This window comes from Thunnus albacares, chromosome 17 (genome assembly GCF_914725855.1).
Source record: "Thunnus albacares chromosome 17, fThuAlb1.1, whole genome shotgun sequence".
Taxonomy (NCBI): domain Eukaryota; kingdom Metazoa; phylum Chordata; class Actinopteri; order Scombriformes; family Scombridae; genus Thunnus; species Thunnus albacares.
In genome coordinates, this window is record NC_058122.1 from 14,998,813 (window position 1) to 15,013,893 (window position 15,081).

At 40.8% G+C, this 15,081-nt stretch overlaps 1 protein-coding gene across 1 annotated transcript in view; it reads right to left on the minus strand.

Annotated features, from left to right (window-relative positions):
- LOC122967341 (cytohesin-3) overlaps nucleotides 1–6,305 on the minus strand; it is a 36,284-nt gene extending 29,979 nt beyond the window's left edge. Inside the window, exon 1 of the mRNA XM_044331933.1 lies at nucleotides 5,976–6,305. Coding sequence (XP_044187868.1) covers nucleotides 5,976–5,994 — 19 coding nt within the window. The 5' untranslated portion in view covers nucleotides 5,995–6,305. The remainder of the gene's footprint in view (nucleotides 1–5,975) is intronic.
- Nucleotides 6,306–15,081: the final 8,776 nt, after the last annotated feature.

Here is a 15,081-nt window from a genome sequence, read left to right on the forward strand (position 1 = left end):
AAGAAATCTTGAGAGGGGAAATATTTTTGACCAAAATAGGGAAAATTTGACCATTTACATGAATTATGATACCAAAAAAGTAAGCATACTGTTTAAATATATAGCAACTGTGCTACGGTCACATGTTGCACATCTGAAAACCCAACAAAAATGTAAGTATTAAAAAGAAAAGAGCCAGTGAATAAGCAGACAATGGAAAGGAAAGTTCATTGGAACAATAAGGCAGAGATGTTAAAATCCCTCTATAGAGGAAAGGGTTCCCACATGAACTATCACATCACTTTACAATCACCCTGTGTGTTCAGAAAAGTCTTAACTGATCAATAGATGAAGAGAAAACCAGATCTGGATTCTCAAAGTTGAAAGAAACACATGATATTAGGAGAGAAAAGTAGAAACCCAGAGGGGAGCGTATTGTGTTTTCAGAGTGTGAAGCACTGGATGTACTGGCAGTCAGAGGGGGGATACACCTTTTTCCTGCACCTTCAGCAGGTCAAACAATCTTTGTGCGCTTACATAATTGTTCCAACCCTCCCTTTTCCTGTCCACTCTGCTCGGCCCTCTCTTCCCTTTCCGACAGACGTGAACCACACACACGTTAATGGAAGCCATGAACCCAGACTCCCACAAAAGCCCAAGTGGAGCAGGACGTTCTCGGCCTGAAATTCACTTGACCACATGACTTCAGACTCATGGGACCTTTAACACGCTCTGATTTTTCTTTCTAAAGAGGACAGAAATCGCATTCATTTGCCTCATGTCTCCTCTCAATCTGTGAGTCTGTTGAGCAGTAGACCTTTAACGCGCCACATTGTCTGTTAGACTAAGAGGAAACTGGAAACTTTCTTGAAAAACCCCTTCTCTGCTTCAGACAAAAAAATAACACTTTCGCCATCAGCCACTTAGAAAAGTACTTCAAACAAAAGGAAGAGAAAACAGAGAGGAGGTCCAAGAGGATTTGCATGAACGCCTCATGTTCTCTTGAAATGTAGCTCTTATTGATCCAAGCAGATCATGTACGGAAGTAGCCCAAATCCAGAAAAGTTGACTTCCATATGGGCCTGTCTGGCGCAATGTCTGTTGAGTCCAACTTCACTCACTGAGAGGATGTCATGGGTAAATGTAACATGCTATCTGATATTCTGGGAGGCAACTCAACAAGGGCCCTCTGTGTTCAGTGACCTTTTTTTGTCAAAGATGAAACACGCACACAGACTTCAGCCTATAAAGTAACGTCGAGCCACACACAAGAGCCACATCCTCTCTATCTTGCCATTCACTTCTCAAAACAGTTACTGAGCCGTGGTGAGCTAGCCCGCTTGTGCGTAGCCTCCAGTGTGTGAAAGCAGTGAGAGCGCAGAGCAGTCAAAACAGAGGAAACACTCTTTGACAGAGGTGAGTCACACTGGTGGAGACAGAGAGACTGAGAGACATGGGAATATAGCTTTATCCTAAGAGAGAAAGGCCTTTTCCTGAGAGACAGTGTGAGATGTCATAGTAGGAAAAGCACAGGTGTAGAAATGGTTGATTTTCATTTAGCGGCTTCAGTTTCAGGGTCCTCATATTGCACATGCTGGCTCGCTGTCACACTGTCACGGCACATCTTTAATGGTATTAGTCACACCTGTGTCTGCAGTGAAAAAGGCCTGTTGCTGATGTCACTTATAGGGGGGGTGGTCTGACTCGTAATTAACCACTGATGCGACACACCTGTGACACCAGAGGAGTGGTGGTGGAGATATTAAGTTATGACTCGCTGAGACAATTCAAAAAATAATCAAACCTGGGTTCTGGTTTGGTTGTTTTCAAAAATAATTTATTCAGAAATTTCTGTGCCGTTCATGTGTGTCATGTGTTGAAAATATACACAATACTCAGAGCAAAGAGGTGAAGAGACTGAGTGTTGCCAAAACATTTGCATTAGTCCAGCAGACCAAAAGTCAGTAACAGCTGAAATAAAGCTAATATCAATCAATCAAACTTTATTTGTATAGCACATTAATAGTAAAACAATTTGCTGCAGTCATGTCATATTGGAGTTACAGTTATTACAAGTTTCCGACTTGACTCACGTCAACATACAAGTCGTAATTACGACTGAGAAACTAGGATTCTTCCGAAGCTCAGACATATCTGACTTGACACTCCATAACACAGATGTGTTCAATGTAATTAAAGCCAAATTTAATTGATATGTTGTAATTGTGTAAATGCACAGTATTTTAAATGCTCATACGTCCAACTCAGTTATCATACAACCCTCCTGAGTTGTTAGATGACATGAATATAACATTTTAAAACATGAATATGATAAAATAAATGATCCAAATAAATTATTTTGTGTATAAATATATAGCTTTGGGTCTCAGATCAAATTCTGGTTTCAAACTTGGCAGTACCAGTCAGGTTTAGCCAGGTTGGAATTTAAAGACATGTGTACAGGTTGGGTTCAGGACTCAGATTCATACCAGTGCAGAGCTCTCCTGCCAGCCAGATGCAACTATCACCATCAGCCTTGCAGACGATACAGGAAAGATACAGAGTGTTCCTGCGGCTACAAGTGGGTGAAACCTGTTTCGCCCCAGCCAGGAAAACAAAGCACATTCACAAGGGACAAACAGCAACATCCTCATGTCAAATTTGCAAATTGTGGGCGTTGTGAGGGGAAGTTCAAACTTTGAAACCCTAATCCTGCAGAAGCCCAATGTTTCACTGTGTGACAAAATATACTTTACAAAATATACTCTTTGGACCTGGTTCACTGGTGCCAAAACTATTTTGTTATTGCAGTGTTATTGCCAGGGCCTTTTTGTGGGAGGTCAACTTTGTGGAGTACTGGGTCCCTTCCACACCATCCCACTGCTGCTCCCTGACATCCTGCAAGGCCCTCAGGTTTTTTTGCGTCACTCATGCTGTGTGCGGACCTTTATTGCCTGCCCAAACCACCTCCAGCTTGGAATAAACATCCACAGCCTCCCAGCTCCCCTGAAAGCCACAATTCTCCATAGATATCTGCATTACAGGTGAACCAGGTGGCTCTTCTCAAAGAAAAGTCAAAAAAAGAGATGGAGAGGGAAGATATTCAGCCTGGATACCACTAAGAGGTGAGTACTATCAAAGCATGATTTGTTCCTGTGCTCCATGAAGACTTTGGGGCGCTCCTCTCTTGGCCACTTCGCAGCGTGTGGGCTGTGGAGAGAAAGACAGCAGCTGCAAATCCACTCCAAAGCCCAAAAGACAAATCCTGAACGTAGCTGGCGCTGTCCTGCGGCCGGCAGATGAATGCTCCGAGATCTCAAAAAACCCAGCGTGTCGTGTGGGTCTCTCTTCGCCTGAGTTGGGCTGCAGTGTGCCATAACCCCACAGACCACACACTCACACTCTGAACTGCCAAGTTTAAATGGCTGGTTTTCACAGTGTGTAAATAGAGTGGTCTGAAGCCAAACTCGCGAGCCGTCACAAGGCGTGCTGTGAAGCCAGTGTCTAGCATAAATGCTCTGATTCATACCATATGGGCATCATTCATGTAGTCGCCGTTGAACAGTATGTACATACAGCTTGTCAGCTTGCAAACCAACAAAAATTCCACTTTACACAGAAGCAGGGGAGACAGAGATAGGTGTAGATGGGATATACTGTCAGAGTCAGTCATGCAAAACGAGAATGTGTTACACTCAGTCTGCACAGTCAGACAGGCTTCACTGTGGGCTCTTGTTGGCCCATTGTCCATTGAACAAGTATTGTGGCAGAAGGCACTGTATTGTTGACCGTTGTCATGCGTGTCAGATGGATTACTATAGACCCGTTTTCTCTAAGCCTCGTACAGTACGGCCAACTGTGCAAAGACCAGTCCCTACATTCTTCCACGAGGTTGCAGAAAAGTGACTGATAGGAGAAAAAAAAACACACACAAAACACAATAGATATGTGAAAATAAAGAATCCAACAAGCAAAATGTACATGTCAGATTATTTGTGTTGTATAGGTCTCTTTTTCCAACACAAAGAAGATATCAAGCAGGTGAAAATGAAAAAAAAAACATATAAAGAGGGAGATGGAAAAGAAATGGAAACTGAATCCTCATGAAAGGTATGACCTGGTTTGATGGAAGGTTACGGATGGCCGGAGCCCACTCGCTGCTCAGTGAGTTAATTATGACAGAACAAAGCAACTTCTATTGAAAGAAACTCCTGTAATACACTGGATTCAGTACGAGTATCTAGTTCACCGCCACTCTCCCTCGCTGTCGTTCACTGGCAGTGCTCCATACCTTTTTGGCCATTTTCCAACTTTGCTCTGGCACTTCATCCCACCCCCTTTATCCCCTCCTCACACACACACACACACACACACACACACACACACACACACATACATACATGCACATATCTCCTGTCTCACTCCCTCATTCCCTCTCAAACATCACACCATCGCTGCTACTATAATCGTGTCTCACGCTCACTTTTTGTGATCACATGTTATTTCCATACTCCCGCCTCTCTGTGACACCTCACTATCTCATTCTGTCCTCCCTCTCACACCAGTTGTGGCTTGGCAAAGTGTCCCTTTCTGAGGAGTGAGTGTCACAGATGATGGCTCACTCTCTACTTTGTTCCGCTATCCCCCAAGCGCCCAGCTCTGCTGTGGGCGCACGTGTGGGTGTGTGTAGGTGCTAACTTGTTCTTATAAAAAGTAGCAATTTGTGGATAATGTTCCAAAATGTTCAACACAAAACTAAACAGCAAAACAGAAACAAGGAGGTCTGCTGCCTTCCTTTCCCTGCAGCATACAGGACAATATTTATTCCAGATGAGAAGACAGACTGGGGCATAAATCACACACACTTGCACTTGCTCACATGCGCAAACACACTTATCATACTAGGTCATGATCCATCCATCCATCCATCTAACTCCACTGCAAACAGTGCTACAAGGGAAAAAATGAAACTAGAATTAGTAAAACTACATGACTGCGTGTGCACGTCAATGTGTGTGATTATAAGTGTATGTGTGTTTACACCCTTCTGGCTGTTGTCAGCGACCCCTTGTTGGAATCAAAGCACCATATGTCTGTCTGCGGGGCTGTGCAGCTGACGTGTGCCACCGCTGGAGGCCGGGCCAGCCTTCCACAGCACAATGACAGCTTTATGCCTGTATGCCATGCGTGCGATATATAGTCACATCCTGCAGCTCTGCATGCGGTGAGCAAGTGGGACTGACTAACAGAGGTGAGACAGCATGACTGATGGTTTCTCACCTGCGCGGATGAATCTTGACAAACTTTGAGTTCAGTTTATGATTAGAAGGCTTAGGGGGAGTTTGCTGAACTATGGGTGGATTTGGTCAGTGGGCTCGTGTTGCAGTGATACATCTGTGCCAACACATTCTTAAAACAAACTCAGCTTTTGCCATGAGTCAATAAATGAATCCGTGTCTCATGGCTATGCTTGGCTGACCCTGAGAGGACCTGTTGGGCTGGGGAGTGACACAAGCCTTGGATAAACACAAGTCTACTGGCCACAGTACTCACACTTTAATATGACACTGCTGCATTTGTCAGTCATTATGCTTATCCATACACAGCTGATTATTGAGTCTTAATCATCAACCTCTCAGTGTATTTTCTACCTTAACACATGTGGTACCAAAGACAGCCTCCTGACACATCATAACATATGAGTGTGTGGGTCTCGGTTCATTTAGGAGGCAACTTCACGTCAGTAATTTCTACTAGGAAAATGCTGATGTGGAAAAAATGACTGTGGGAAGATGAGATAAATGTATGTGCCTGGCATAAAACTAACTCCATGTCATTATAAACTAAAGTCTCTATCAATAACATTATTATTATCAGTTATTATTATGCCATTGGGAAATATGGCACGCTACAGAGGCACATGTTTCCCTATATTGAATTGGCTGTTTGCCCTGAAATACAAACCAGCAGTATGAATTGCATTGAATAGATCATACCTTGGTTGTCCTCGTCCATAATAGCAGCCTATAAATCAAGATCTCCCCAAAAAAATCCGTCACAGAAACTTCCGTTGTGCGAAAAAGGTGTAATTTGCGACCAACGCGCGTCCTAATTTCCAGGACACATTTGATACACAGGTTGTCTCACAGGCAGCGTCTTCTTTTAGGAAAATTTTGGGCCATTTACGCTTATTCAGTCGCCTCCGGTTCCCGTCAGTCAGTGAGCGGTGTGTGTGTCTCCGTAGCAGCGGCGGTGTCTTTTTCACCCCACAGTGTTGTCGTTATCCCTCCAAATACGCCTTCACTCCACTGGCATCGGCAGAGTGGTTGACACCGCTGCGTCAAGTGCGCGTCACGCAACCACAACAATACCGGATGTAAGGCATTTTACTCTTCCAAATAAAACAGTCCTGCTTACTCAAGGGTGTGACACAAACATTTTTCTTTATTTTGAATCTTAAAACAGGAAGTTTTCGTATATTCAGTTCACATTGACAGTAGTCATAATCCCATCTCAACTCCACTACAAAGCCCGTGCTGCGCGTCAGCATTCATCACTGATCAACCCTCACGTGACTCCCAAACGATACTGAGATTATACTCAACGAAATGCACCTTTAAAGGAGAGGTTCACAATTTTTCAAGTCTGTCTCAAAACAACAGTCAGGTGCCCAAATGAACAGTGAAAGTGGTTTTCCTCGCTGTAATCATTCTTCCTGATCATACTGGCTGTTAAAAGATCCCCTTTAAATGAGTTTTCGATGTAAGTGATGGAGGTCAAAATCCACAGTGTGTCCACACAGTCATTTTGTACAAAAATGTGTTTAAAAGTGGCTTCAGCAGTCTGAGTTAGTCATATCAAGTGGATATCTGCCACAGTTACAGTCTTTTTGACCTATAACCTCGAATGTCTGTCCGTCACTGACTGACTGACTTACTCACTGATTGATGAAGTTACACCATTGGTCGGTCGGCCCAGTGTTGGAGTTTCCTAGTTGGCTGTTGCTGTTTCAAAATGAATTGGTGCCAACAGTTTCTATTACGTTCTCAGGAGATGTTTACAGCGGAGCCCCGAGCACAGCTTAATCTCAGTGAGACTGATGCTGCAATCCATTGTACTCGGAACTTGAAAAAAAATTACCTCTGACATGGAAAAGTGCAATGGAACGGTCATTCAAGTTGGAATTCCATGTCGGAAACTCAGGCAAGATCCATCTACCCTGAGTTTGACAACAGAAACACACCTGACGTCACAGCAGTATTCACAGTAGTAACAGTATTACCTTTTCACTAATTTTTACTTTATGTAGTATTTGTGTTGTGAAACGTGCTGTAACAACTTTGTAGCTGCCATTTCCATTCAGTTGATTTGTGCTTGATAGAAGTCTTTGTGAGCATGTGGTACTAGCCTAAGCATGTCATGTGATATGCTATTTCAGTACACTTTAACAACAAATATTACTGGGACCACTACAGAAAATTGAAGATGAACATTTGATATCCAGGAATTCACATTATAGACACTAACACTGACTGTCCCTCTAACAAATTGGCCACAGTTTCATACATTGACCATACATGGCCCATCCAGAAACTAGGTTTTGACTGAGTCAAATTCCCTCTTTGTGTTTCCTTGGACAGTGTTTCCCTGTTGAGCTGTGGTGGAAAAATAGTAACAAAAAGAGGAACTTTGGCACTAAAAAGATTGAAAGATATCCACTTGATTTGACTAGTTTGGATGACTGAAGCTTCATATTAACTTCGGATAAACATTTTTGCAAAGAAGAAGGCTTGTGGATTTTTGTCCCCATCACTTGCATTATAAGTGCATTATGAAGGGATCTTGAAATGGCCCATATGAACAGGAGGAATGATTATGGCAAGAAAAAAACAATTTCAATGTTCATTTAGGCACCTGACTTTTGTTCTAAAATGTGAACCCATCCTTTAATGTTACTTTACCTTTAATATCTGACATAGTTGGATTTTGCTGTGATATTTGGTTGTATCCCTCGATAATGAATTGCAAATTGATTAACATATAGGAGAAAATTATCAGAATAATTTGTAACTTGTAACTTACTTAAAATACAACTATATTGTCATAATTTACTTTCTGATGTATAGATGAGTTTGTTTCTTTCTATCCACATGGTGTGTCAGCAAATAAAATATTAAAAGGTTGATTTTTATTATTATATTATTATTAATTTCTACATTTAATATGTAAGTGGTTGAATCAGGGAGAGAGAGAGACGCCATATTGGTTGGTCTGTGTTGTATTTTTTGTATTTGTGTGTGTTAAATTGTTCTTATTCTTCTTTAAATGAAAAAGTCCATTCAAACTTAACAGAGAAGTTGTTGCAAAATCATATGTATTACACTATCATGTAATTATGGTGTGGATTTAATTTCTGGCAAATCATCTACTTTCAGAATTGCTTCTGAATACAATGTCTCATACCAAAGACTATTTAAACTTTATTTAATAACCCGGTTGCTGTGATATACATTGAGCCATTCTGCACCATGATGTGAGTTATGGACACTGTCATTGGCCTCTCCAGGTTTCATTGCTGCAGTCCACTGTGTTTAGTTCAGTGATGAGCATAAATTTCCCTCATGCAGGAAAGCTAACCATTGTCGACAGTATCACACAGGCAACAAGACTACTTATTTTTTAATTCAATTTGTCCAAACATAATTCATCCAATGAATTGAAGTGAGCTCCACGCTTGTAACACAAAGCTGTAAAATTGCATCTGTAGCTTTCCAACACAATCAGAAACATAAAAGACTCATTTCAGATTGAACAATGAGGACTTCTGGACGAGACTCTTACATAAGAATGGAGAACCATTAGGTTAGGAAATAGTGGAATGGAGAATACACACACAGAGCTTTGCAGAGCTTGTTTCTACAACACACGTGGTTTCAATTATAGCATTCCTGCCTCTGCAAAGAAGGAGGGGGTCTCACTTCCTGTGTGCATTACTCCAATGGTCAAGCATGAACAGATGTTTTAATGTATTCATTTGTTTATTCATAGGTGTCTCTTTTGGACAAATGTTTTACTCTTAATCCCTTGTTCTAAACAAAGAGAGATTCTCCAGACATAACACAAACTGTTCTTCTGATGCTATTTCATATAGTTGTGATGTTAAGACTGTAACTTCACAATGTAAGATTGCAAGATTTACCTTCTTTTCTACATATAGTCAGATTGGGTTTGACATCTTATTAGAGATATGGTAGAGCATGAAATTGTAATGTTACTACATCTCTTCACCTTACATTTTCTTTGCTACCTACCTAAGATAGTAATGGTAACAGGGCCTGAGCAGACCCTGAGTGGCTCAAATGAGTCATTTTCTGCAAGTTCACATGAGCAGGGCCAAAAGAATTACACAATCCACGGAACCCCCTCGATCCGGCGTGATCCAGTCTTGTGCAGCCGAATGAGGAGCTTTCACATCACAGCAAGAGAAACAGGAGACCCACAGCTGGAGCCATGAAGTTACACCTGGATAAATGCGCTGCCATAAGGTGGGGGGGGGGGGGGTGTGAATACATCAGTGATCCAGCATCAGCAATGGCTGGATATTTGGGAACATACACCCAGACAGTGTTTGTTTTCTCTGCACTCTGGCATGAAGCGAAGGTTGTGACGACCTAACCATGTGTTTTAAAGGAAACCGAAATTCTGGAGATGTGTGCCACTTAGTGGAGCGGAGAAAAAAAACTTGAGGAAAAAGCCCTCAAAGAGATTTGTAAGTTAAATTTCTTGGCAAATTTGAATCTGGTGGTGAATGGGAAAGAGAAGCAGGGTGAAACAGGAAGAGTGAAGCCCCTCAAGTCCCACTACTGTCGTTGTTAGCTTTTACATACTAGACGTATTGATGCAAAGTAGTTAGCACACAGAACAAGCCCTGATTTGAATATTCTCTGTGCTACATATGGAAAATAGGTCATATACATAATGTCGGCGATAGGTTTGGGAATAGACAAATACACTGTTATTGTCCATTTATGTCAGCGTATGACCTGGTCAAGCACAGCGTCCTCATTGAAAAACAGAGGAAGTTCCATTAAAAGCAATTAGATTCCTGAATTTGTCTCTCTGGCCCACGTACACACTCAGTATGCTCTATTCCACATAAATGTCATGCTAATGTGTTTATGAGTCATAAGAGAATCATAAGAGAATATTTGGCCCAGATTTCCTCAGTGCTGAGCATGCAGATGGAGAATATAAATCATTAAAATCAACAAAATATCAGTTTGATTCAGTCGGTGCTTGACTAAACTGGACTAAATATAGTAAGTAAGCAGAAATGTAAACTCTTCCACCTCCTAGCCTCAGAACAAAGGCCACAAAGTAATCCCCCCACCCCCACAAAAAAAACAAAAAATGTCTGTGGCTTGAAGTGAACATGTGTGGGGTTTTCGGGCTGTCTGACTCCCTGTCTCTCGTGCCGCTGAGGGTACATACCCTCAGGAAGGCACACGTCTGGCCGATTAGGCCGACCATCATGGGAAACGTCTGGGGTACTCCTGACCGACTTCACGTGACCTGATTGAGCAGTCATACCGCTTCATATGCTCCAATCGCCACGGCTATGCCCAGAGGGCGATCACCTCCTCCCTCAAAACTGCTGACCCCCACACACATAATTACACACACATATACACACACACACACACAGCTAAATAAGCAAACCTTTGCATCCTTAACTTTCGTTTTTCTACCTCCAACTCTCGAAAATCGAGTAACCACATTCCAGCAGAAACCCCCACCTTTGAGTATTTGCTTTTCTCTGTGATATAAAAGAGGTTTGAGGAGCGCTTCTTTGTTGAAGGTTGGGGAAGAAATTGTGGTAAGAATTTATTTATTTTTTGGCATTTTTTTTTCACTGGCGCTGGGGAGTTCCCAGTCCACCTTCTTCTACGTTTTCATACCTCAAATATAGGCCTGACTGTCCTAAACCAGGGGATGTGACGGGGTTTCACACCCCTTTCCTGTGATGGAGGACAAGGGGGTTCATCTTTAGGTGATGGTATGTGTGTGTGTGTGTGTGTGTGACAGAGGTCACAGGAAGCAGAGTGCAGCAGGATTTCCTCCTTTGCTTTGGTTTAAGATCCAACTCTGCATTTTCACCACTTCTTTCCTGCCACCATCTGATCGAAGGGCAAAGTTGGGGTGATTTTTCTGGGATCCAAGGACACATAAGAGTAGGACTCTGTTTTCCAGGCACAAAGGCAGCAGTGTAAGCCTGAGAACTTGAAAGTAAAGCTGTGCGTTACATACAATCCTCCTAGACCTGCTGCGCTGTTATATAACAAGGTGTAAAGATTACTCTGGAATTTCACGATAAGCATGAAGCTCATTCTGAAGCTTTACAAAAGGTTTTTACAAATCATATGCTCAATTGCAAAATGAAATGACACATAAAATAAAACAAAACAAAAAAAAAAAAGCAGCTCATCCCGAGAAGTCATTTTGATGATTTTCACAAGAGAGATTATGTGATTGGGATACAGTATAACAGAAAATAGAAGAGTGCAATATGCGAGATCAAACAATAACATGAGATAAAGGCATGAATGTTCCACCAAGCATCAATAGCTGAATGTTGATCCTTTAATACCTCTCTGCATGAAAATGAGCTGTTAAGTCAAACACAGCTGACAGTTTATATTGTAAAATAAGTGTACATTGAATTCCTATTTATTTGTATTACTGCAACAATAAATGTGACATTATATTTGAATGCTGCTAGAGAGAAAATGATCTTAAAATGAATATCAAGGGTTTTTTTGTCCACCTTGTTTGTTAATCAGTGAAAGGTAAAATTAAAATAAGTGAAATGAAACAACTGTTTTTGCTGATTTTTGCTGCTGTGCTCAGTGTATCACTCCACTTATCCCTCAAATTAATCCAGAAATGCGTGAAATTACAAAAAAGTAAGTTTACATTATGAAAACATAAAAAAAATGTCACACTTACGCCTCCTAAAATAGGCAAATATTTGAATGCTCTTTTGCTTGTATGACCTATTTCATCCTCACTATACAGCAAATACAACATCACAAATCTCCATCCTCCTCCACATTTCTCTCTCTCTCTCTCTCTCTCTCTCTCTCTCTCTCTTGCTTCCTCCTCTTCTCCTCCCCCACTCCTTTGATTCAGTTTTGAGGTCAGCTCGGAGCTCATCTCAGCACCTGATCTCATCCTTTTTAATGCTTTGCATATGCTTCTCCACTTCGGTCAACAGCATTTGAATTGAAGGTGTACATCAGGTCTTTTTAAATAACCACAAAGAGGACGTTACACACAAAGTGCCAAAAGCACTTCCACCAAAACCTCAAACTGAGGGTGGGAGGGATCAGCATAAATCACAGTTTAAAGACTAATGCATCAGAGCTGAAATCAAGTGGATTAATGTTTGATTACATGTAGCATTAGTAGTCCTCTCTCCATGCATGGATGTAGTGTATTAATGTGTGTCATTTATAAATGTCCATGAGTAACTGTCAATCATGCAGATGGATGTCATGCCACAATAGAAATTTTGATGCTATTTATTAAGAAAATAAAAAAAGACTGTGTCACAATATTGCCGAGCAAATACTAATACACACACACACGAGTCCCTTTGCAAATATGTGAAGATTAAACGCAGGTCTTCATTTGTGTCATTGATTTAGCTTTTGTGAAGCAGTCATTGCAGAAAGGCAACTTTGTTCTGTGCAGGAAATGATTCCAAACAAGACGTGACATTTAGTTGAATTTGAATTTAGGCCTCATTTCCTGTTTGGTTGCGAAGCGCAAAGTTGGCAGACACATAAACAGTTTGGCTTTTTAAAATGAAGTGTAACAGAGCCTATGATGTAAAGGCACAAATATGCGGTGTGGATAATCTTATTGGGATTTATACAACTTTTGCATGGAAAATATTAAAAAACAGACTGTGGATAAAAAAAACTTAAGATGGCCAAAATATATAAAAGAGTGGATTTGTTGAGCAAAAGAAAATGTGGGGGGAAATGAATGCTTCTTTGCCATAAAGTGAAGTTCAAGAGTTTCAATGGAAAACTAAAGTTTCTCCTCAGTGTGTCACCTTTTATAGATGTGTATTGTGTGTGTTTGACCTTCTGTAGTAGTCCCAGAAACAAAACAAAAAACTGATGCTTTATACAATGCATCAGTCCAAACAAACAAATAAAAACCAGAAGACAGAAGACAGAAGATCTTTCACTACTGAGCTTTATGCAGGCTTTGGGAAACCAGACTACCAGGCTCTGTTTGTCATCCATAATATTTCCCCCTAAGCTTACATAGAGTATTAAAAACATTAAACAAATAAGTCAAATACATCTGCACATGGGTAGATTAGCAAATACAGGCTAAACACCTTACAAAACTGGTTTGTGATCAAACCTGGATAGCAGTAATACAGCAACTAAAGGTCGAAGTGCTGACATCAAAAGACACCAAATCTCAAGATCCCTCACAAACAAATGGTGTAAAGTTTATGAATAATGTGTATGGAATCTGGTACTGTACATTAAATATACTGCATTGCAGCTTTGATTGAATTCCTGCCATATCTAGTTGCAGTATTATCACTCTTCCACACACAGTCAAATAAAACACATGCTGCAGATGCCAAAGGCTAAAACTCTATAATCTTTATACCACAACCCCTCTTTTTTTCTGAGGGTACAAATGGTGGTTGGCAAAAACAGAGTAAAGATAACCCGACTTATCCTTCATCTATAGATCTCTCTCTCTCTCTCTCTCTTTCTGCCAGTCCTCTATGATAACCCTATTAAAATATTTTCCTCTGGCAAATCCCTGAGAAATAAATCCTCTTTTTTTTTCCAGAAAGGGGGGCGGGCAGGAAGGTTTGTCTGTCACATGGAGAAATACAGTTGCCTTGGCAACCTCTGATGGTTTTTTACACTGCAGCCTGGCATCACAGTGACTGCTTGGGATAAGTTTGCTGGGGACATTTTTGTGTGGAGCGAGGGTGTCAGCAGTTTGGAAATCTACTTAAAAGAAGCGTACATTCAAAGGAAGTGTCGAATGGGCCTCATTCATTACAAGTGCTCACTCTCTCACTAAACACTGAGATAGAGCACAGAGGATTTTCTAATTGTTTGAGGAGCATGTTTCCTGCAGCCTTCTGAACATATGAATGACACATTTTATGAAAATCTCATGCAATAAATAACTGTGGCAGAGCAAAACTTATATTGTAAATAAGGGCAAATGGAACAGCAGAATTAGTAACATACCACAAAGTTGTCAGTTTACTGACCTGGTGATAAAGTGAATATCTCTCTTTTTGAATTTTTTTTTTTTTTTTTTTTTACAGGTTTACTTTTAAATTCCCTCTATCGCTGTCCTATCAGCCTGTATCCTCCTCCTGGCAGCTGATGATGTGTGTTTTCAACAGAGAGGAAAGCGAGTATTGACAGCTGCTGCCCCTGTGTGAACACATGTGGTACTACAGCAGAGTCATGCTTCGCCTGAATTATATGAACAGGCTGGCATGTTCAGCCTCTTACTGTGTTGATAAATCTAAACTTCAGTGAGGCATGTGCATTTGCAGAAGTGAAATACATCAGTCAACGCATTGACTGATAAATATGTACAAAAAGCAATGCTAGTGTTTTGCGCACTATTATCTGTATGTGTCAGTGAAAATACCAAGAACCCACTGTGAGTTAACCCACTTTATAAGGACACTTTGCTCAGATAATTTTGCTGAAACCTCAGAGTGTAAACTTGAAGCTTGGAGTTTGAGATTGATGGAGGACATTTTTACTGAAAGTTGTCAGGAGGCTTGTGTTAAAACTCAGAATCCAAACATTAATACCAAATGACAATTGCGTCAGTATATTTTTTAGAAATACTTCTGTAAATGAGAGATTTCAAAATTTGACTTCTAATAAATTTGCAAATAAATCATTCAACACTCAACATGCTTTCACTTTGTCATTATGTGTTATTGAGTGTGGATTGATCAGCTACAATGGCAGTTTTTTCCATTTAAAATTAAATCTGTAACAAACATAAGTGTGCAATAAGTGAAGG